Source organism: Scylla paramamosain, chromosome 15, assembly GCF_035594125.1.
Source record: "Scylla paramamosain isolate STU-SP2022 chromosome 15, ASM3559412v1, whole genome shotgun sequence".
Classification (NCBI taxonomy): domain Eukaryota; kingdom Metazoa; phylum Arthropoda; class Malacostraca; order Decapoda; family Portunidae; genus Scylla; species Scylla paramamosain.
In genome coordinates, this window is record NC_087165.1 from 7,104,866 (window position 1) to 7,128,511 (window position 23,646).

At 39.2% G+C, this 23,646-nt stretch overlaps 1 protein-coding gene across 1 annotated transcript in view; it reads right to left on the reverse strand.

Moving 5' to 3' along the window:
* LOC135107350 (blastula protease 10-like) overlaps nt 1-23,646 on the reverse strand; it is a 28,562-nt gene that overhangs the window by 4,630 nt on the left and 286 nt on the right. The window contains exons 2-15 of the mRNA XM_064017082.1: nt 19,688-19,726; nt 18,626-18,658; nt 17,551-17,583; nt 17,045-17,074; nt 12,796-12,864; nt 8,668-8,851; nt 8,153-8,343; nt 6,965-7,168; nt 6,692-6,818; nt 6,263-6,397; nt 4,616-4,708; nt 4,012-4,171; nt 2,870-3,007; nt 2,539-2,722 (exon numbers count right to left, since the gene is read on the reverse strand). Of these exons, the coding sequence (XP_063873152.1) occupies nt 2,539-2,722; nt 2,870-3,007; nt 4,012-4,171; nt 4,616-4,708; nt 6,263-6,397; nt 6,692-6,818; nt 6,965-7,168; nt 8,153-8,343; nt 8,668-8,851; nt 12,796-12,864; nt 17,045-17,074; nt 17,551-17,583; nt 18,626-18,658; nt 19,688-19,726 (1,620 nt within the window). The remainder of the gene's footprint in view (nt 1-2,538; nt 2,723-2,869; nt 3,008-4,011; nt 4,172-4,615; nt 4,709-6,262; nt 6,398-6,691; nt 6,819-6,964; nt 7,169-8,152; nt 8,344-8,667; nt 8,852-12,795; nt 12,865-17,044; nt 17,075-17,550; nt 17,584-18,625; nt 18,659-19,687; nt 19,727-23,646) is intronic.

Genomic DNA, 23,646 nt, shown 5'->3' on the forward strand with positions numbered 1-23,646 from the left:
ATTTCTCTGGGGAACTGCTCCCAAAAAAGGATGGATCTCATTTTATTGAGATTGATTTTAAGTTCTAGGGACTGACATCTTTCAAAAATGGCATTTAGTGATGATTGTACAGATCGGAGGTAGCGAGTGTAATGATGGCAATATCATCAGCATAACAGAGGGCGTAAAAACCCAGATGGTAGGGACAGTGTTACAAGGTTTTCTATGAGTGTGTTGAAGAGAAAAGGGCTTAAAATGCTGCCATTATGAAAGAATTTTGATTGTGAGTAGTGCCCCTGAAACTTGGCCTTTGCTGATCTGTTGGAAAGGAAGTTTTGTATCCATTTCAACAACTTTCCTCTTATGTTTTTCGCCACCAAGGAGTCAAGGATGGCAGTGGGGTTAGGGAGCTCAAATGCTTTCTTCAGTTCTAAAAAAGTTACGACATCTGAGATGATGGACATCAATTGGAGGAAGCAATCTTTAGTTCCTTTACCCTGGATGTAGGCATACATGTTGGCGTGGAAGCGACCCAAAGCCCATTCGAGTCTTTCTAGGACCGTCTTCTGAGCCATCTTTCCTAGGCAGCTAAGGAGAGAAATTGGTCTTGTCTTTCCAGGTTCTTTTCGTCTGTGAATGGGGTGAATGATGGCCTCTTTCCAATCTGATGGAAGCTCGCTCGCATTTTAGGACTGATTGATCAGCCATAATAGGAGTCCGTGAACAAATGGACTAGCATTTCTTAGCATGGAATACATTATTTGGTCGCTGCCTCTTGCCGTGTCTTTTCTTTGTGTGAGAGCTTTATTGACTTCTATTTTCCTGAAAGGTATGTTTGTGTGTGCATGCCTGTTGCAGGCTTGTCTTATGTTTTCTTCTCCAGGGCGAAGCTCAAGGAGCTTCGCCCTGGTAGCTGCTCAGAACTTGCTCTACGTTCATATGTGGCAATAAGATTCTCGGCTTCTATTTCAGGATGTGGATGCTGAGTAGCTGGTCGGAGTGGCTGGTATTTAAGGCCGCCCACTCCTATCGCGCGTGGTGTCGTGGCTTCTGTTGGTTGTTCTGCAGCGCCGCTGTTCTCATGCTGGGCAAGGTTTTCAAGGCTTTTGATTGGATGCTGAGTCTCGGCTCATCTTCATTGATGCAAGAGCTTCTAGGATGGCATGGTGCTTGTCATCGGGGTAGGCCGTGATGATTTCTGTGTTTTCTTGTAATATTTTCTTGTTAGTCGTGACTTGTGTTCTTCCAGATGTTTCTTCGGGGTGCTTGACATGAGATGATAGCTGAGGCGTCTGAACATCTTCATTGTAGTCATGACAGTATAGATGGAGGGGAGGGCTTCATAATTCCCTTGTTTACAGGTGAACCTTTAGATGACATGTGATTGCTGAAGATGTTCTTTCGTCTCTCTGGGCCAGTTTCTGAGGAGCAGATGGCTTGTTTTCTTGTTTTTATGTTAGATGAGCAAGTTCAGGCGTTTTTTAGGATCATTTGGTGTGATGTTCTTCTTCAATATTTGCTTTCCGCTTCTTTATAGGCGCTGGTGTATTGCGTTCTATAAAATACATCGATGGCTTCCTCGTAGCTCCTCCTCCCTGGTGACAGCGATCCATAATTCTCTTTATTTGGTTGTCTGTCTCTTTAGTAGCACTTGTATAGAGCGTTCTATTTCTTGATGGACTTGTTTCTACGTGCTACAGTGAGTGTTTCGTATATGCGCTACAATGATAGAATCCTTGTATCATTGGGGGCAGTCGCTGTTTCCGTTCAGGCAATTGCTAGGGTTTGTGGGTTTCACGTAGACATCGGTGTTGAAGGTTTCTTGCTCTTGTCTTATCAGGCAGGCGTATTGTTCCGTTGACGTTGTGGCTAGCAATGGTCACGGACCCGAAATCGCGATTTGGCAGAGATGATACACATATAAAGATGTTATCACACAACACACGAAAGAGAATCGGACAGCTTTAAGGAATAAAGAGAAAGTTCTTAAGAAGATATGAGGCAGTGCCATCACTTTCAACACCCCCCCCAAAAAAAAAGAAAAAGAAAGAAAAAAAAAAAAAAAAAAAAATATATATATATATATATATATATATATATATATATATATATATATATATATATATATATATATATATATATATATATATATATATATATATATATATATATATATATATATATAAAATCTTAGAAATCACACACACACACACACACACACACACACACACACACACACACACACACACACACACACACACACACACACACACACACACAGAGAGAGAGAGAGAGAGAGAGTGAGAGAGAGAGAGAGAATGTTTAATTTTGTGAGAATTATGCAGTATGTAATATGTGAACATGTGGGTGTGTTTAGTGATCTCTATGAAACATGAATTTAAAACAGCCGAGATTCATGTAACTTCTTCGAACTCGACCACTTTTTTTAATCTACTCTTCGTTCAGTGTATGACGCCATTTGGATTTAGAATGCACACTGCATAAAAACAAGAATCAAATATGTGCATGTTACCAATATAAAGAAAAGGGGTCACATACCGGATCCGCATTTCCAGTCACTCCACAGGTGAAAGAGTTTGGGTAGTTTTCGTCCCCGAAGTCAGGGGAACTCCAGTAGTATACTCCGTTGTAGTATTCAAGTGTACATTGCGGAGAAAACGCTTCTGTTGTGGACACAGTACTGCCTTCTTCAGTGGCTGAGGCTTCAGTAGTTTGAGGTTCTCTGCGTAAACACAACATAAAGCTAAAATATCAACGGATGTAAATCAGTGATCAGAAAAGCAGTTAAAATGCAACAACAGTTTTTCTTTGTCTTATCATCAGCCTCACCTTCCCATCCTCATGCCCACTCTATCCCACTGACACTTACTCGCATCCTTCTTGTTTCTCAAAAGTGAGATCAGCAGACCATCCCGTGTAGCGGTTGCTTCTCGTTCTGAAGTACAAAATCATCTCTTGGCCGGTGGTGGTGAAGCTCCTGCCTGGGGCAATGTCGGTGCCGCAGAACCTGCCAGTGAATTTAAAGATTAAAAATAATATTGTAATAACGTCGAAAAAAATAGCCAGTCCTAAAGAAATGCTGACATTAAAGAAATAGAAAACCAAGGTTTTCTTTTCACTGTTTCACGAACTTATTACGCTTCTTGGTGAAACTGTCCTTGAGAAAAGTCAGTATTCCTCCTAATTGTTTTGAAGATGCAAGTAGAAGAATTATTTCTTCCAAGGTGAGCCTTGAGATAAAGGAAGAATGTAAACACAGTGGCTCTGAGGGAAAAATCAGTCGTGATGCTTAACAGAATCTTTTCCATAACCGACATCAGATTAATATGAAATGATGCTATGTACGTATTTACGCTTTCCAAGGTCTTTCATCAGGATTCTGAAGAAAACACATTTGTTGCAATTTAAACGTTGAGTAAGGAACGCAACTGTATTGATGATTGCCTCGCCTATAAAATATCAAAGTTTTTATACTACATGGAAATTACAAGTTGATAAAACAATCAAAGGAAACAATATCAACGCAGTCTACGCTCTCAAGTTAACAATCCACACTAATGCCAGATTGAATTAGATGTAAAGTATTATATATGAAAAATAACTATGATATTGCTAGCTGTTCTTTGAACTTATTTACGCAAAGCTTTTTTTCTGTTGATCAACCAAAAATTGCCATGATTTCTAATAAAATACCCAAATCAGATAAAAGTGAAATAGTTTTCATCATTCACCTTATTAATACTCTGAGTTGTTTTTCAAAGTATCTGGTTAACATAAATATTGAAATAATTAATTACTACATCCATCCATATTTCGCATTTATATTCAATCAAGTAGTCACATCAAACAATTCTTCTTCGGTTTTGGAAGCGATTGGTCTTTTTATTTTTTTATTTTTTTCACTGACTTTTAATCATGTAAGCTTTCATTTTGGCCTCCTATATTCTTCCTTCCTATCCTCATTTATTTTTCCTCCTCCTCCTCCTCCTCCTCCTCCTCCTCCATACTCACACTTCACCGTAGTTTAAGTTGTCGGTTCTTATCTCCAGAGCATCAAAATAGCAACAAGTATTTCCACTACAATAAGGATTCTTGCCATACAGCTCAAAGGCAGAGAAGGTGAGCTTGGGCACGTGGCACTCGGGAGCCTGGATCCACTTGACACACTGGCCTGGTGGAAGACGTATAAACAAATAGATGATTAAAAGTGTGTGCGGCCTCTCTCTCTCTCTCTCTCTCTCTCTCTCTCTCTCTCTCTCTCTCTCTCTCTCTCTCTCTCTTTCTTTCTTTCTTTCTTTCTTTCATTTCTTTCTTTCTTTCTTTCTTTCTTTCTTTCTTTCTTTCTTTCTCTCTCTCTCTCTCTCTCTCTCTCTCTCTCTCTCTCTCTCTCTCTCTCTCTCTCTCTCTCTCTCTCTCTCTCTCTCTCTCTCTCTCTCTCTCTCTCTCTCTCTCCTCTCTTCTTTCTTTCTTTCTCTCTCTCTCTCTCTCTCTCTCTCTCTCTCTCTCTCTCTCTCTCTCTCTCTCCTCTCTCTCTCTCTCTCTCTCTCTCTCTCTCTCTCTCTCTCTCTCTCTCTCTCTCTCTCTCTCTCTCTCTCTCTGATGTACTACTTCTTACCTTCAGGACCCGAAGGATAGTTGTCGGGGTGGTTAGGGGAGGTAAGGGTGCCCTCCTCAGTGACTTTTTGTGTGCAAGAATTCCTTAGACTATCTGTGTAAGAATTTTGATGCATATACGTCATTTCGTGTAGATATACAAAGTGAAAGTTTTATTTTTTTTCTATAGCTATAGTATATAGCTATAGTATAATTCGAGTCCAGGTACAAGTACTTTTCTTTCTGATCTATCTCTCGATGGTTTCAACAGGATAATTTACATTTATTTTATTTATAAAGGCGTATTGCTCTATGATTTATAATAATGAGATACTTCAAAGTAAATTATGATGTAACATTAGTGATGAAACTCTGAACGTATGCCTTATTAATCATAGCTTGCTTATAGATGTATCAGTAATCACAAAATCACAAGTACCCATCTGATGTGTAACTTATGACAGTGCTACTACCATTACCCATCTCTCGCTACCACTTTCTCCTTTTATTGCTGTTATATTTAGATAGTAAAGTAGAAAGTATTATTGCTACGATTTGCAAACATGTCTCAAAATTGTTGTTCGTTACACATCTGTCGGGGAAAAAATATCTTTACTACTGTACTGTTTTCCTGGTTCACAACGCCTTCCTTCATTAATAGTTGGTGATTAGCATGTTAGGTTTGTTCCATGGTGATGAAGTGTAATTGAGGGTAAATTGGGTTGGCTTAATTATTGCATTTCTTACTATGATGTATTTCGTGACGTGGGTACTTTTTCGCTGTTTCGGGATGTTAAAGTTTGTATACGTATCCTCATGTAATAGGAGTGTAAAGTAGTTGTGTGGTGGCATGTTGTAAGGGGTACAATATTCGTCATTGTTGAAATGATAAAAGGTGATGTGTTTGGAAAAGATTCCCTTGGCTGGCGTCTGAGCGGACAGACAGCCGTGGACGAAGAATTGAGAGAAGCAACCGTGCCTGATGCTACTGTTTGCCAGTGCGATAGACAAGTATATGTGGTGGTTGTACTGGGTGCTGGTATGTGGGTGAATGTGCGGATATCGATAGTGGTTGTGAGAGGTGGAGGGTAAATGTAGGCGAACATCAGTGAAGACTGCTGGTGATATGACTGAAAAGCTTTCAGATGCAGGAATGGCAAAGCACCACTGTGGTAATGTCACAACGTATGGAAACCCCTCGTGATGCCGCTTCTAAAAGGCCCCTCCATCCTGCAGCTCAAGGCGCCTGGATGCCTTCACCTCAGTGATGGAAATTAACCAGTGAATTTGATGAGTGCTAATCCTAAACTAAAGAAAATTCCAATAATTAAACCTCCCCTCCTTTGTCTTCCCTAAACATTTTAAAAATGTCCCAACGCAGGACATCTTACTTCATCCCACATTACGAGGACGAGTGCAAGTACTAGCCTGATTAAGACACATTATGGAATAGCATGTGAACTCACACGTACTCCCAAAGCACTCGTGAGGAATTATTATCTAAAGAATAGCTCACACTCTAGAAACTCTCAACCTTGAGTAGTTTTAAACTAGGTGTTCCCAAAGTTAGAAACTAGACCCCCTTAACCTTTATTCCCTGTCAATGATTCGTAGACGTTCCTAACGAAGGAAGGTGCAAAACCAAACTGTTTTCTTGTTGGCCACTCACCATAGTAACCTCCAGTCTCCGTCTCGCAGTTGCTTCCAGAAGTACCCGGTGGACAGACACACTTGCAGGCTTCCCCGTAATACCCACCATTCTGGCAAGGGTCTGTGCTCTCCTCACACTTGGCAAGCCACTTATCTGTAAGGAACGAATTGTCATTCTTGAAACATACTTAGGACTGGCCTATTTTCTTGCTGCTTTCAGCCTGTTTGTGATTAAGTAGACGAGTGAAGGCTGAATCTTGTACAAGTACTTTTAAAACATGGATGATTTTTCAGATGTTAGGAATACACTGAGTGTTGTTGAATCAGAAAGAAAACGGTTTTTAGAATAAGTTTGGATGAGCCTTAGCGAACACCCGCCGATATCGTGAGGCATTTATTGTCCTGTCGAACTTGCATTACTGAGATTTGTCAAAGTTAGATGACTAACCAATACACTTGTACATGATGTTGGCCAAGTGCTTGTCCCGATGAGAAAGTCCAGCTCGCTGGCCGATAAGTACCTGCGCCAAATGGTCTTTGGTCGAAATGGTGGTCTTGCCGTTGATTGAGAATCCCTAAAGTAAGCGAGACATAATGAGAGGAAAAATGCAAAACGGAAATATACATGCCTACTATTTAAATAAAAATTGCAAATATAAAATAAATTTCTAGAAATTATGTAATTTTCTAATGAGTACACAGCACAAAGCATGTCACTTACTGTGGATCCGTAGTGCATATCTGAGGAATAGTCGTACAATATGTTCTGATTGTTTATGACACTTGTGGAATATTTATTAAAGTTTGATTCTCTGTTATCTTGAATGTTCTCGTAATTGATGACCACATAGTCATCCCTGTCTGGACGACTCTGCTCGTGGTAAAACCCTATGGCGTGTCCGATCTCGTGAGCAACAATGCCAAGCTGAAATGGCAAGGTTTAGTGCTTTACTGATTATTAAGACAACTCCTTCAGTTTCATTACCATCAGTTCCATGTCTTAGATACTGTGTCCATTCACTGCTGCATAGGAGAACAAGGTCTACAGTTTGAAAGGAGACAAACATATTTTGTTTCTCTGCTTAACCTGATATTTTAACTCCGACCGAACCTTTCGATTGTGAGCCGAGCACGCGATCCCAAACACCACAGGATCACTTATGATAATGATGATGATGATGATGATACTGCTACCACTACTACTACTACTACTACTACTACTAATAATAATAATAATAATAATAATAATGATGATAATAATAATAATAATAATAATAATAATAATAATAATAATAACAATAATAATAATAATAATAATGACAATAATAATAATAATAATAATAATAATAATAATAATAATAATAATAATGATAATAATACTAATAATAATAATAGTAATAATAATAATAGTAATAATAATAATAATAATAATAATAATAATAATAATAATAACAATAAGAAGATGATAAGTATGGGAAGCTGCAAGAAGTTGGCAGGCCTACCCATGGAAGTCCCTATATAAAATATACTCACTTATATTCACCTGTCATCCTTATCTGTAAGTTTATCTTGTCTTCTTCTAAAGCTCCCTTTTGAATTAATAACAGTTACTGATCACTGCTTCTCTTCCACTCACCTCTATTTTCAAACTTTTTTTTTTTCAATTTCCTTTTAAGTATAGCTTAAGCAAATTTAAATTCATTACTTCTAATCCACTTTTGATTACTGATCCTTAGCACTTTGGCTATACGAGTATATCATCCTTGTTACATTAATTAATAATAATAATGATAATAATAATAATAATTATCATTATTATTATTATTATTATTATTATTATTATTATTATTATTATTATTATTATTATTATTATTGTAGTAGTAATAACAGATTGTCATATTATACTTACATAATTGCATCCACTTCCAATGGACACGGGCTGCCCATTTCGGTTCAACTTGCCAACATACGAATAACATCCGCCACCGTAAATATACTGAAGGTGGGGCTGGTTGGTGTTCGTGGTCTCCTCGAACTTGATGCAAGTGTGCTCCATCCAGTGGTCCATCCCTTTTTTTATGGTGTCGGTGTCTAATCTGCCTATGGTTAAAGTTCAGGTTTGTGTAAGAGAAAAGGAAAATATTGGTGTACATCAGACACAGGTATACAGATGAAATCCCTTTGCCTCAATGGTTGCTTAGCAGAGTTCAAGCTTCTCATACGCTGTTTTTTTTTTTTTTAAGTCTGTGTGCTTTTTAAATGGTATTGCAACAGATTTTAATCAAAAGTTTCGGTAAAGAAATCGATATTTACAGCTAGATTCTCTTTTTCTAAGATTGTTCCTACCCTGTTCTTTCATCTGCTTACTCATTTTACTTCCATTTGTCCCTCCACATAACTCTCCTATATTCTCTGCTTACTTACTATCAGTGAATAAATAGGGTACAAGAGGGTACCCGTCAGATCCTTCAGGCCAGCGAGAGGATTCACCATTGAGGCCTTTCCTCTCTCTGATCTCGCGCCACTGGCTCTGCGTCAACAGTATGTCTCCTTCGAAGATCGGTTCACCTTCCACCTCCGTTGGGTTCGTGTCCATAAAGTCACGAGACTGCAGGAGCAAATGATTAAAAGAATGATAATTCAAGTGAAGGATAATAATAATATATATATATATATATATATATATATATGTGTGTGTGTGTGTGTGTGTGTGTGTGTGTGTGTGTGTGTGTGTGTGTGTTTATAGACATGGTAAATGCAATAAATGGAGAAAAAGACGTCTACACTGCAAGTGTAGAACCTATTCACCTGCAGCTGAGCTCCAGATTGGGTTGTAAGAAAGTTTATCTACATTTTGTTTAGAACCGAGAAAGCTCAACAGCCATAGCGTTGATCCAAGTGACTTTATTTGCTCGAGCATGTCATTACGTCATACACCAATAAGTTTGCGTGCACAGTCGTTGCGGCTCAACACTTTCATGCTATGCATGTCGTCAAAAGCAGAGTTTTTAACTGTTTACCAGTGTAAGAACTTTCTGAATAATCTTGACTCTGAGTATGATAAACTTATTCATACAAGTGATTGTGAAATGCGGTGATTGAGTTAGGGAAACATGATCATAACGCTTTGCGAACTGTAAAATTAATTCATGAAGATGAAAGGGAAATCTTTCAGGGAAAGGTGTTACAAGTACAACCGTATACTTGTAATATAAATGTAAAAGTAGGCCATGCCTAAAGAGACCATTTGCATAAATCTAAATGTTTAAAACATATAATTTCGGAGCAATTTTACATGTGTATTATAAACAATAAAGTGTTTACAATTTTTTTGTACTATTTTGAATAGAATCGAGGTAGATTGCACGAGGAAACGCTCTACGAACGGAAGACATGAGTTAAATACTGTCTGAGTGGCACGGGTACGGAAGGAAAATAATGAACAGTTGCAGTTAAGTAGTATATCAAGACAGCAAAATGAATGTACAGTGTGCCTCTCAGGCCAACCTCGTAACCACCACATTTCTCCCATATAGTTAGGTTCCATTTCTTTCAGAATGAACTCTGCTATCAAAATTAATCCGTGTTCATATTTTTTATTTATTTATTTATTTATTATTATTTTTTTTTTTTTTTTAATGGCGGTATTATTATTTTATTTTTTTTTTAATGTCGGAGGGGCACCGGCCGAGGGTGACAAAATTAGAAGTAAAATTAAAGGCCCACTAAGGTGCCTCTCCCCAAACAGAATCATAAACCATTGTCAAAAATTAGAGAATAAGTTTCTTGAAACCCCTCTCTCTTGAAAAAGTTCAAGTCATAGGAAGGAGCAAATACAAAAGCAGTCAGGGAGTTCAAGAGTTTACAAGAAAAGAGAATAAATGATTGAGAATACTATTAACTCTCCCATTAGAGAGGTGGACAGAATAGGGATAAGAGAAAGAAGAGTCTTGCACAGCGAGGCCATGGGAGGAGGGAAGGCATGCAGTTAGCAAGATCAGAAGAGCAGTTAGCGTAAAAATAGTGTTAGAAGAGAGCAAGAGATGCAACAGTGCGGCAGTGAGAGAGAGGCTGAATACAGTAAGTTAGAAGAGAGGAGTTAATAAGATGAAATGCTTTTTTAATTCCACCCTGTCTAAAAGAACGGTATGAGTGGAACCCATCCCCCCCTCCCCAATACATGTGAAGCGTACTTCATACATAGACGTTAAGGCCTCCGTACAGAGTTAGCTGCCAGGGGTGAGAAAGACTTGCGGATACAATTCAGAACACCTAACTTCGTATAAGCTATTTTAGTTAGAGGTGAGATGTGAAGTTACCAGTTTAAGTTATGAATAAAGGACAGAGTGAAGATGTTCAGTGTGGAAGAGGGGACGGTTGAGTATCATTGAAAAAGAGGGGATAGTTATCTGGAAGGTTGAGTTGAAAGGCAGAGAAATTGAGGCATTGAGCAATAATATGTTTGCTTTGCCCCGGTCGAAAATTTTAGGGGGATCATAAGTCAGGCGTTCTGTGACTTCCCATCGTACGCTGATTCATTTTTGTGTGGTTGGACATCTATAAAATAAACGTGGAAAAGTGCAGGGTGCTATCAAGAAATTTTGTTAAGTAATAGAAAAAAAAAGTGGCCGACAGGACAAAACCTGGACCCCATCAGGCCCCATCCCCATCAGGGACCCCATCAGGCCTATAAGCCTTCCGAAGGTTAATGGCAGCGATGGCTTGGAAAACATCATTATGAAGGATCTTAATGGGTAGTGTGAAGTTGTTGGAGGCTGGAGGAGAGGGAGGAACATGTATGAGCAAAGGTATGAGCGAAGAGTTCAGCTTTAGAGATAGATAAGATGGCAGTGGTGCCATTATGTTGAAATAAAAGGGGGAAAGATGAAACTTTAAAGTTACTGAAAATGTTTTGGCCAAGTGCCAGAAGTCACGAAGGGAGAAAGATCTTGAAGGATTTTGACATTTTCTGTTGATTTTGTCTAGTTGAAGTATGATTCCTGGCAGAAATATAAAGTGCATGAGATTCAAGGGATGGAAGGCTCAAGTACCTTTTATGGGCCACCTGTTTATCATGTACATCACGAGAACAGGCTGAGTTAAACCAAGGTTTGGAAGGTTTAGGGTGAGAGAAAGTGAGGAATGTACGCCTCCATGCCAGATACCGCCACCTCTGTTATGCACTCAGGAAACAGACACGAAAGCAGTAGTCATTTCAAGAAAAAATTCAACAATACCTTCTCTGGTCTCCTCCCATTAACAGAGGGTAAATGCCAGAGGCACTTCCGTTTTGGAGGATCCTGAGGAGGGATTGGAGCGAGAGAACAAAATACAGATATGAGCTTGTGATCGGAGGGGCCCAACGGAGAGAACAAAATGACAGCATATGCAGAAAGATTAGAGGGTAGGAAAAGAAAAAAAAATGTTGAGCGTATCTCCAAGACAGTCAGGAGTATGAGTAGGGTGTTACACTAATTGTTCTAGGTAATGGAAAATAATAAAGTTAAAGGCTAGTTACCCAGGTTGGTCAGTGAAAAGAGAGGAAAGCCAAAGCTGGTAGTGAACATTGAAATCTCTAATAACGGAGATTTCTGCTCTGCGAAAGGGAAGAGTCAGGATGTGGTCCACTTTGTAAGTAGTCAAAGTATTTTTTTTTTTTTTTTTTTTTAGTCAGAAGAGTTAGGTGAGAAGTATACAGCACAGATAAATTTAGTTTGAGAGTGACTGTAGTCGTAGCCAGATGGTAGAAAACTCGGAAGATTCAAGATGGTGGGCATGAGAGCTTGTTAGGTCGTTGCGCACATAGACACAACATCCATTTTTGGATCGAAAGTGAGGATAGAGAAAGGAGGGAACAGAGAAGAGGCTACTGTCATTTGCCTCAGACATCTGTGTTTTGGTAAGGAAAAGAAGGTTTTGTAGTGGAGAGTTGGTGTTTCACAGATTAAAAATTAGATCTAAGGCCCCAAATGTTGCAGAAGTTAATGAAGAAAAAGTTGAGGATATTGTCAAGATACTTAGGGTAGATACGAGAAGAAGAGCAACCCGACCTGGGGACATTAGTGGTCCCCTCCCTAGACAGCGTTTCCGAGGCTGGTGTAGGAGTCGCCATAATAGAATTCTGAATTTTGAGTGAAGGGTGTCCGTGTGTTAGGTGCATGTAGATTTGTATGAAGAGAGTTGTCTTCAGAGGGTAGGCTGTGACTATCCCCTTGTATTGTGAGGCACAAAGAGAAACGTTCAGTGAGGTCACAGATGGATCATTAGAAAGTTCGCGGCACCCCCTAATCCAGTATGAAACCGGTCCAGTGCTTGAGATCTTACTGGGAACTGTTTCAGGATTAAGAGAAAATGGCTTCTTAAAAGACCCACTTAGGCCAAGAGATTAACTTGTCTCATGATTAATACTGTCATTACCATGATACTAGTTGTATACAATTAGTATCTTTGAATGGAAAGAAAAAATGTTTGGTAACTATGTCATGATACATGTATATTGCTTTTAGATATATACTGTAAATGTAAGTATCGGCATTACGAATATAGACTCACCGGAAGCTCCGTATCTCCCTCGTCGTCTTCCGTCACTTCATTCTCGTCGTCGTCCTTTGCTTCCTCGTCCTAGACAAAGAAACGATTTTTCTTTAATTCAAAGAAAGGATGTTTATGAATACTTCTCACTGCGCGCGCGCGCGCACACACACACACACACACACACACACACACACACACACACACACACACACACACACACACACACACACACACACACACACACACACCGATAGGGAATTAATAAGTTTAATGTACAAATTACAGCTGACACAAAGCTGACGGTAGAGGATGAAAAAGTGGACATTCACTAGTGAAAGTAAATGAAACAAGTGGTCAGCAGCATACAAATGCTGCCTTCATAGAGAATATGTTACGCTGATAGAGATGTCAACTAAAAGTGTAAAGTGGGAAACGAAAAGTTTGGATGAAGAGAAAAAAAAAAAACCTGTTTAGGACTTGCAAAAAAATAATACGAAAGTTTAAGAAGGATTTTTGCAAAGAAGTATGTCTAAAAGTGGAGAAGAATAAATCAGCCATTGCGAGATACAGAGGGCTAAAATGTCAAGATGCAGTGGAACGACTATTTGGACAAAAAATATAACCGAAATGAGAGAAAGTACTAGAGGCACACTGCTCAAGAGTGGCAGAGGTCAGAATCAATGAGAAATAAGTTCTTATAACTGACGACAGCTATTCACTCTAATATTTCCTCTTTAGTATATTATTTTTTTTTTTGTAATTAGACATATTATTAAAGCGATTTTGCATAATATGGTGTGATTACTCATTAATCTTCAGAATATTCCATCTTCCGCTTGAAATTTATTCTCTCTCAACCGCAAGCGTTAAAGTACTTGTCTTGGAAAGTATTCAGCTGATTACACCGTGTAACAAAATTTTTACTTTTTTTGTTTTTGGTCAGTAAATGTTATTTTCTAATTGCTTTTATCTAGAAATTTAAAAAGAAAATAACAGTTGTTCCCCTTAAAATTTTTTTTTTATATGAACAGCGATGTTTTGAAACTAACCTACTATCATATATCCAGACCTTATGTCATGCATTGCGCCAGTGCCACACTGCTCTGAGCTCCCCGTACCCACTCCTCCAAAGAAAGAGCAGCAGTTTTTAGAACAAAAAAAAATAAATAAATAAATTGATCCAGTTTTATTCATTTATTTATTTATTTTCTATGTAGGAGGGGCACCGGCCATGGGCAACAAAAATCCAATAAAAAAAATGAGATGCCGTTCCCCGAATAGGGTCCGAAGTGGTAGTAAAAAATTGAAGGATAAGTGTCTTGAAACTTCTCTCTTGAAGGAGTTCAAGTCATATGATGTTGGAAATACAGAAGCAGGCAGGGAGTTCCAGAGTTTACCAGAGAAAGGGTTGAAGATTAACGGTTAACTCTTGCATTAGAGAGGTGAACAGGAGTGAGAGAAAGAAGAAAATCTTGTGCAGCGACGCCGTGGGAAGAGGGGAGGCATGCCTAGATCAGAAGTTACCAAGATCAGGTTACTAAGATCAGAAGAGCAGTTAGCATGAAAATAGCGGTAGAAGATAGCAAGAGATGCAATATTCCGGCGATGAGAAAGAGGCTGAAGACAGTCACTTAGAGGAGAGGAGTTGATGAGACGAAAAGCTTTTGATTACACCCTGTCTAAAAGAGCGGTAAGAGTGGAACCTCCCCAGACATGTGAAACATTAAATACATGGACGGATAAGGCCCTTGTACAGAGTTAGCAGCTGGGAGGGTGAGAAAAACTAGCTGAGACGTCTCAGGATGCCCAACTTCATAGAAGCTGTTTTCGCTAGAGTTGAGATATGAAGTTTCCAGTTTATGATTATAAGAAAAGGATAGACCGAGGATGTTCAGTGTAGAAGAGGGGGACAGTTGAGTGTCATTGAAGAAGAGGTGATAGTTGTCTGGAAGATTGTGTCGAGTTGATAGATGGAGGATTTGAGTTTTGAGGCATTGAACAATACCAAGTTTGCTCTGCCCCAATCAGAAATTTTCGAGAAATCAGAAGTCAGGCGTTCTGAGGCTTCCCTGGGTGAACTGTTTACTTCCTGAAGGATTGAACATCTACAAAAAGACGTGGAAAAGTACAGGGTGGTATCATCAGCGTAGGAGTGGATAGAACAAGATATTTGGATTAGAAGATCATTGATGAATAATAGGAAGAGAGTTGGTGACACGACAGAACCCTGAGGAACACCACTGTTAAAAGATTTACGAGAAAAACAGTGACCGTCTACAACAGCAGCAATAGAACGGTCAGAAAGGAAACTTGATATGAAGTTACAGAGAGAAGGGTAGAAGCCATTGGAGGATAGTTTGGAAATCAAAGCTTAGTGCCAGACTCTATCAAAAGCTTTTGATATGTCTAAGGCAGTAGCAAAAGTTTCACCAAAATCTTTAAAACAGGGTGACCAAGACTCAGTAGGGAAATCCAGAAAAATCACCACTAGAGCAGCCTTGACGGAATCCATACTGGCAATTAGATAGAAGCTTGTGAAGTGAAAGATGTTTAAGAATCTTTCTGTTGAGGATGGATTAAAAAAGTTTAGATAGGCAGGAAATTAAAGCAATTTAACGGTAGTTTGAGGGATTAGAACGATCACCCTTTTTAGGAACAGTCTGAATGTAGGCAAACTTCCAGCAAGAAGGAAAGGTAGATGTTGAGAGACAGACTTGAAAGAGTTTGACTAGGCAAGGTGCAAGCATGTAGGCGCAGTTTCGGAGAACAATAGGAGGGACCCCATCAGGTCCATAACCCTTCCGAGGGTTTAGGCCAGCGAGGGCATGGAAAGCATCATTGGGAAGAATTTTAATACATAGCATGAAGTAGTGAGTGGGTGGAGGAGAGGGAGGACGAAGCCCTGAATCGTCCAAGGTAGAGTTTTTAGCAAAGGTTTGAACGAAGAGTTCAGCTTTAGAGATAGATGTGATAGCAATGGTGCCATCTGGTTGAAATAGAGGGAAAGAAGAGAATCAAAGTTATTGGAGATGTTTTCGGTTAAGTTCCAGAAGTCAAGAAGAGCGTGGGCACGAGAGCAGGTTAAGTCATTTCGCACATAAACGCAGCATCCAGCTTTGGATCGAAAATTAGTATAGAGAAAGTAGGAGGGAACAGAAAAGGGGCTACTGTCAGTTGCCTCAGACACCTGAGTTTCAGTGAGGAAAAGTAGATGAGGTTTAGAAGAGGAGAGGTGGTGTTCTACAGATTGAAAATTAGATCTTAGACCGCGAATGTTGCAGAAGTTAATGAAGAAAAAGTTGACGGGGGTATCAAGACACTTAGGGTCGTCGACAGAAAGGCAGTCCGACCTGGGGACATTTATGGTCCCCTCCCCAGATGGGGACTCCGAGACTGGTGTAGGAGTCGCCATTATAATTTTAAAATTTTTTGAGTGAAGGGTGTGTGTGTTATTAGGTGCTTGTAGTTTTGTGTGGAGGAAGAGAGTTGTCTTTAGAGGACAGTCTGTGACTGCCCCCTTGTGTTGTGAGACATAAAGGGAAACGTTCAGTGAGGTCACAGCTGGGTTTAATGATAAGTTCACAGCACCCCCTGAATAGTGCATTAGACCTCACTGGGACTAATTATCGTTTCGGCAGGTGTCTACTGCCTCCTCCTATTGCCCCACTTATGTAATTCTAAAATAAATAAATGTTACTTTTGTATTACATGTCGTTTTGTTTCTACATTGTGCAAATGAGAGTTCATATTCGTGACTTTCTCCCAATGGGAATAGTTAAATTTTCTTAAATATCATTAATTTTGTCACAAAAGCAAAGTTAGAAATAAATACCAGTGTTTTTCCATGTTTTCTCGGCTTAAGCAAATAGAAAATAACAGTTGCTACCCAAAAGACAAAAATCGTGTTACACAGTAAATTATTCATGGAGACAGCATGCGTGTTGCTGATAGATTTTCTCCCAAAGGTTCATACCATCACTACACAATGATATGCCGACCAGTAATGGTGATCATCCATTGTCCGTCAGAACAATGGTCTCGCCCACACCTAGGTGGTGACAATAGCTTAAAGTTACTGCTTTTAATCTGACAACGGGACGTCTGATGCAGAGTAGTAGTAATAGTAGCACTAGTAGCAGTAGTAGTAGTAGTAGTGGTAGTAATGTAGAAGCAATAGAAGTTGCGACAATGGCAACAGTCGTACATACAGCAGTAAAAGTAGTACTAGTATTGGTAATAATAGCAGTACTACCTTGGTGATACTTACAAACATAGTAACCAATGGAGGGTCTTGTTCCTGTGGGAATAAGAAGACTGTATACTTATTTCCATCGAGGTGATGCGTAATCATTCCATTATTTCATTATGTCCACGAAAATTCTTCACACTAGTGGAAACAGTAGTAATAGTAGTAGTAGTAGTAGTAGTAGTAGTAGTAGTAGTAGTAGTAATATTTATTGTTGCTGTTGTTGTTATTGTTGTTGTTGTAACAGTAGTAGTAGTAGTAGTAGTAGTAGTAGTAGTAGTAGTAGTAGCAGCAGCAGCAGCAGCAGCAGCAGCAGCAGCAGCAGCAGGAGTAGTAGTAGTAGCTGTAGTATATAGTAGTAGTAGTAGTAGTAGTAGTAGTAGTAGTAGCAGTAGTAGTAATAGTAAGTAGTAGTAGTAGTAAGGGGTGGAGGTATTATTTTAATGTAGTAGTAGTAGTAATCGTAGTAGTAACAGTAGTCGTAGTGCTACCACCACCAGCAACAGCACTACCTTCACGATACTTACACCAAACATAGTAACCATTGGAGGGTCTTCTTCCTGTGGGAATTAGAAAACTCTGCAGTTATGCCCACTTACTATTACAAAGGTGATGTCCAATGAATCTGATATTTCATTATATGCACGGAAACTGTTCCCACTGATGGAAACGATAGTAATAGCTAGTAGCGTTAGTAGTAGTAGAAGTAGTAGCAGTAGTAGTTGTTGTTTTTGTTGCTGTTGTTTTTGTTGTTGTTGTTGTTGTTGTTGTTGTTGTTGTTATTATTGTTGCTGTTCTTCTGGTACTAGCAGCAGCAGTAGTAGTAGTACATAAGAACATAAGAAATAAGGGAAGCTGCAAGAAAACATTAGACGTACACGTGGCAGTCCCTAAATTAAATATACCTACCTATTTCCACCTATCATCCCCATCCATAAATTGTCTAATCTTCTTTTAAGGCTCCCTAATGACTTAGCACCAACAACTTGATTTCTGAGACCGTTCCATTCACCTACCACTCTATTTGAGAACTGATTCCATTCCATCTCTTTTTTTTTACCTAAATTTTTCTAGCATGAACCTTTTATTTTTTGTTCTATCTTGGTTACTGATCCTAAGAATTTTGCATACGTCCCCCTTGTTATAACCCTTATACCACTAGACTTCTAGCATGTCCTCTCTTAACCTACGTCTCTCTAAAAAATGTAAATATAACAACTTAAATATCGCTTCGTAAGAAATACTCGTCATCCCCTGTATCCTTTTAGTTATCCTCCTTTGTCCTGATTCTAATAGACCTATATCCTTCCTGCAATATGGGGACCAGAACTGCACAGCGTAGTCTAGATGAGGTGTTACCAGCGCCAAATATAACTTTAATATTATTTCGAGACTTCTACTTTTAACACTCCTAAAAATTAATCCTAATAGTAGTGTTGCTGTTGTTGTTATGGTTGTTGTCGGTGCTGTTGTTGTTGTTGTTGTTTTTGTTGTTGTTTATTGTCGTTGATGTTGTTGCTGCTGCTGCTGCTGCTGCTTCTCCTCTTGTTGTTGTTGTTGTTATTGTTGTTGTTGTAGCAGCACTACCTTCACGATACTTACACCAAACATAGTAACCACTGGCGGGTCGTGCTCCTGTGGGAATATTAAGATTGCAATTATTTCTACTTCAAGTAATAGATCCAATGTTTTATCATATTAAGGCAAGTTTTCACAACAATGGAAACAGTAGTAGTAGTAGTAGTAGTAGTAGTAGTAGTAGTAGTAGTAGTAGTAGCAGAAGAAATAGTTCGAAGTAGAAATAGCAGTAGCATCACCAGTAGCAGTAATAGTAGTTGTAGTATTAATAAAAGTAGTGGCTGATGTGGGAAGACTCCATGTAGAAATGGCACATTAGTTAACTGCGTTCTAGATGTTCTCCCTCAATAATTTTCACACAGAGAAATGTATTGCTTTGTATATAACTATCTAGTTACCAATATTTTGTGATATATTGAAAGTTTAAGTAGCCAGTATTTTCACACATTGATTCAAGTATCATCGTTACACAACGTGACCTACTTACGTTGCGCGACGTTTCTTACCAAACTTTTGTTATTGCCTTAGGAATATCAAAAGTTTTTGGCAGAGTCTGACATACAGCTTTAATTTCGTAGTTTATATATATACGCTTTCTATCCATCTTTCAGGAGCTTTATCTCAAGATTCTTTTCAGACCGTTCTTTCGTTGCAGTGATTGACTGTCTATGTTCCTCTCTTCCACTGGGCTCTGCATTATCACCCATCTAATTCCTACTGTATTTTCATAAATGCCATTCACAGCCAGGCTTCTTGTTTCGTCCGCTCGTACGCTGATAACTCTACCATGCGTTTCTCAACTCACCAGAAACTAAACAGTTCACGCAAAAAAGAGAAAGAACGCCAAAATTCTTAACTTTTTAAAAATTTTTTTATGAGGACGAGACAGACCAAATTTTGTGTTTTTTTCAGTGCTTGAAAATACTTAATGTCTTCATCTCTCCACTCAGCAAACCTTACAAATATCTCTTCCCCTCTCCTTCAGTGACACTTAACTATATCCCTTCTCTAAACTGAACACCAGCAACAACAAACTGGCAACAGTTGTAGCGCAAACAGCCACCAATAAGATAAGGCAGTACTCACATCAAATGGCATCACTGGAGGCTCCGTTGTCCCGTTGCCCTGTGCGATCGAAAAAGGTAGTGTAAATAAATTAATAAATTTGAATGCATGTGCAGTTGGGAACAAAAAAAAAAAAAAAAGATTGTTGGTAAGAATGTTCAATATTATGTTTCGTAGGCAGTGTAAAGAATATTAACCGGGAGAGTGCATGTGTGGTTTTATCATGTAACAGTAAGGATGAGTATGACTAGCAATTTTAGGCTCGAGCGCACAGACGCACGAACACACACACACACACACACACACACACACACACACACACACACACACACACACACACACACACACACACACACACACACACACACACACACACACACACACACACAGAGAGAGAGAGAGAGAGAGAGAGAGAGAGAGAGAGAGAGAGAGAGAGAGAGAGAGAGAGAGAGAGAGAGAGACCGAAAGCTAGATTTTTTCTGGAACTTTACAAAATTTCTTTCACCAATGAAAAATCTTAAGAGTTAGTCGTTTTCCCATCTCTTGACTTCTTTTATGTAGCCAAACACATCCCCTGTATTTTGTTTTCTTATTTATCTTTCCTCTCTTCGACTGCCATCTCCTCTATCTCTAAATCTAAGCTTCTCTTAAACCTTAGCTGACAACTCCACCCTGGATGAATCTAGGATTGTTCCTTCTCCTCTTTTTTGGCTATGTTATGCCTGTTATAGAAATTGTTCATAATAACATTTTCTATTCTCTCTCTGGCATTAATTCTCGAAAGGTTTATGACCTAGGAAGGAAGGAAGGAAAGGAAGAAGGAAAAAGATGGAATCATTGTTTGAAAGATTGTGTCGAGGCGATACATGAAGTAACAGCGTAAGATCAGGTAAGACATGAAATGTGGTGAAGAAGATCCTTTATGAATAACAGAAATAGGTTGGGTATAAGATAGAGCCTTATGTAACACCGTTGTTAATGTTTAGAAGAACCGTAGCCGTCTACCATCCCAGCGATGAAACAGCCAGAAAGGAAACTTGAGGTAAAGGTGCAGAAAAATTTATAGAATATGTTTAAGGGAAACTTAGAAATTAAAGTTTTAAGCAAAACTATCAAAAGTTTTTGATGAGTCTAAGCCAGTACCAAAGGGTTCACCGAAATCCTTGAGAGAGGATGAACAAGATTCAGTAAGGAAAGCATATCACACTGACAGTCAGAGAGAAGGCTATAAGCAGATAAATGATTTAGACTCTTCCTCTTTAAGAGAAACCACTACAGAGGCAAGAAACCAATATTATATATCTGTAGCCTAAGGGATTAGAGTGGTCACCTTTCTAAAGAACTGTTTGAAAATCGAACAAACTTCCGGCAAGAAGGAAAGGTTAATAGACAGATACTGAAAGCTAGAAGAGGCAATGAGCGAGCGCGACATGATGTATTATGACATGTTGGTTGCTGCTTCTTATCTGTCTTCTTTTTTTATAAATTAAAATTTATTAAGGTTGCAATAAAATCCAGAAGGGAAGCTTTCCAATATTACATCACTAAAGAGCAAAGGAGAAATGTTCTCCAGGTCATTATTTTTGTGTAATATTTAGGGTTGGCGTTATGAAAGTGAAAGATTTTAAATGAAACTCGACAAAACATCTGTTTTATATTTGAGGTTTAATTACTGATATTTTGAAACGCGATTGGAAAGTATAAAGACAGCGTGAGTGAAGGTAAAAAATCCTTCATTACCGAAATCTCTTCCAGGAATGTAAAGGCGAGCAAACATGTTTAAATATCACTTCCTTGAATGTACTCAATTTGTACTACAAATAAATACAAGATACACTACTTAGAGACGTGGTGTCACTGACGACAAGTATCTTCTTTTCCTCACCGAAACTCGGGTGTCTGAGGCAGCTGACAATACTCCCTTCTCTATTCCCTCCTGCTTTCTCTACCCTCATTCTCAATTCAAAGCTGAATCTTGCTATGCGCTATGTTGTCTGTGTTGCAACAACCTAACTTCCTTTCATGCCCACGCTCTTGAATTCTCCGAATTTATCACCATTTGGCTATGACTACAGAGTCATTCTCAAACTAAATTATTCTGTGCTTTATACTTCTCACCTAACTCCTCTGACTATAAAAATCTTTGATTATTTAACTTTCACAGTGGAGCACATCCTGACTTTTCCCTTTCGCCAGATCTCCATTCTTGGAGACTTCCACGTTCACCACCAACTTTGGCTCTCCTCTCTCTTCACTCACCAACCTGGTGAATTAGCCTTTATCGGGCTATGTTTCTGCCTTTGCTTGAACAGCCACCGTCGAGCGGAAGAGATGAACCAAGTTTAACTTTGTATGGAGAGACGGAGTGTTGCACGTACTGATTTTTTTAATGTTATAGGTACGATATTCAAGTACATGAGAAAACGTAATTAAATTACAGCTTTGCAAAATAATACTGCTATATTGTAAATTAAACATTCTTACACTTCATGGAAAAAGGAGTGACTGCGGTCCTAGCGTGAGATGCGGCAACACCTCAAAGCATCTAAACACAAGCACAAGGATGGACTGGACAGGTTTCAGGCCAACAAACTGCAGAAACGCAACAAGCCTCACTCAGCAACTATGGTAAAGACAGTGTATTAAGAAATGACAAACAGACAACCTGGAAAATACTAGTATAGCCTCTCTCTGCGCCACACCGTGTATTGGTACAGCAGACGCTACTGTCCTCATCGTGGCCTGTAGGATTCACTAGCGTGTAGTTACTTATATTTCTTTACTGTGCAATAAATGATACTCTTCTCCACCTCACTGGCCTCTCTTCATCAGCTACAAGCAGCAAGGTAGCAAGAAGTATACAAATTCCTTGTCGAGGAAGTCTTTTTTTTACGCGCGGTCATGTATACAGCGGCCAACTCCTCCGCTCAGTACTGACTCATTGGACTAGTCACTGGACTAGTGTGAACCGGGCCTAACTCTATTAACAGTGGTGTTCCTCATGGTTCTCTCTGGTCAGCCATTATCTTCCTATTATTCAACAATGATCTTCTAAACGAAACTTCTTGCCTTATCCATCCCTACCCTGCACGTTTCCACTTCTTTTCATAGAAGTCCAACCCTTCAGGAATTAAACAGCTTACGCTGGGAAGGCAAAGAACGCCTGACTTCTGCTCTCTCTAAAATTTCTGACTGGACTAGAGCAAACTTACTATTATTTAGTGCCTCAAAAACTCAAGTCCTCCTCCTATCAGCTCGACACAATCTTCCAGATAACTATCCTCTCTTCTTCATTGACATTCAACTGTCCCCTTTTCTACACTGAACATCCTCACTCTGTCCTTTACTTATAACCTAAACTGAAAATTTCATATATCATCTTTAGCTTAAACAGCATCTACGAGTATGAAGTTAGGCGTTCTGAGTAGTTTCAGCCAGTTTTTCTCGCATCCTCCCCTCCCCCTCCCGGCTGCTAACTCTGTACAAGGACTTTATCCGTCCGTAAGCTTCACGTGTATGGAGGGTACTTATACCACTATTTTAGGCAGGGTGGAATCAAAAGCTTTTTATCTTATCAACTTCTCTCCTCTAACTGACTGTCTTCAGCCTCTCCCTCATCGTCACAGTGTTGCATCTCTTGCTATCTACTTCCTTTTTCCACGGTGACTATTCTGATCTTGCTACCTGCATGCCTTCCCTCTTCCCGCGTCCTCGCTACACAAGACTATTTTCTCTCATCCCTATTCTGTCCACCTCTCTAATGTAAAAGTCAACCAGTGTTCTCAATCATTCATTTCCTCTTTTGGTAAACTCTGGAACTCCCTGCCTGCTTTTCTATTTCCTCCTTCCTATGACTTGAACTCTCTCAAAAGGGATGTTTTAAGACACTTATCCTCCAATTTTTGACGTTCGTTTCTGACTACCTTTAGGGAGTGGCACCTCAGTGGGCATTTTCTTCCAGTTGCGTTGCCCTTGACCAC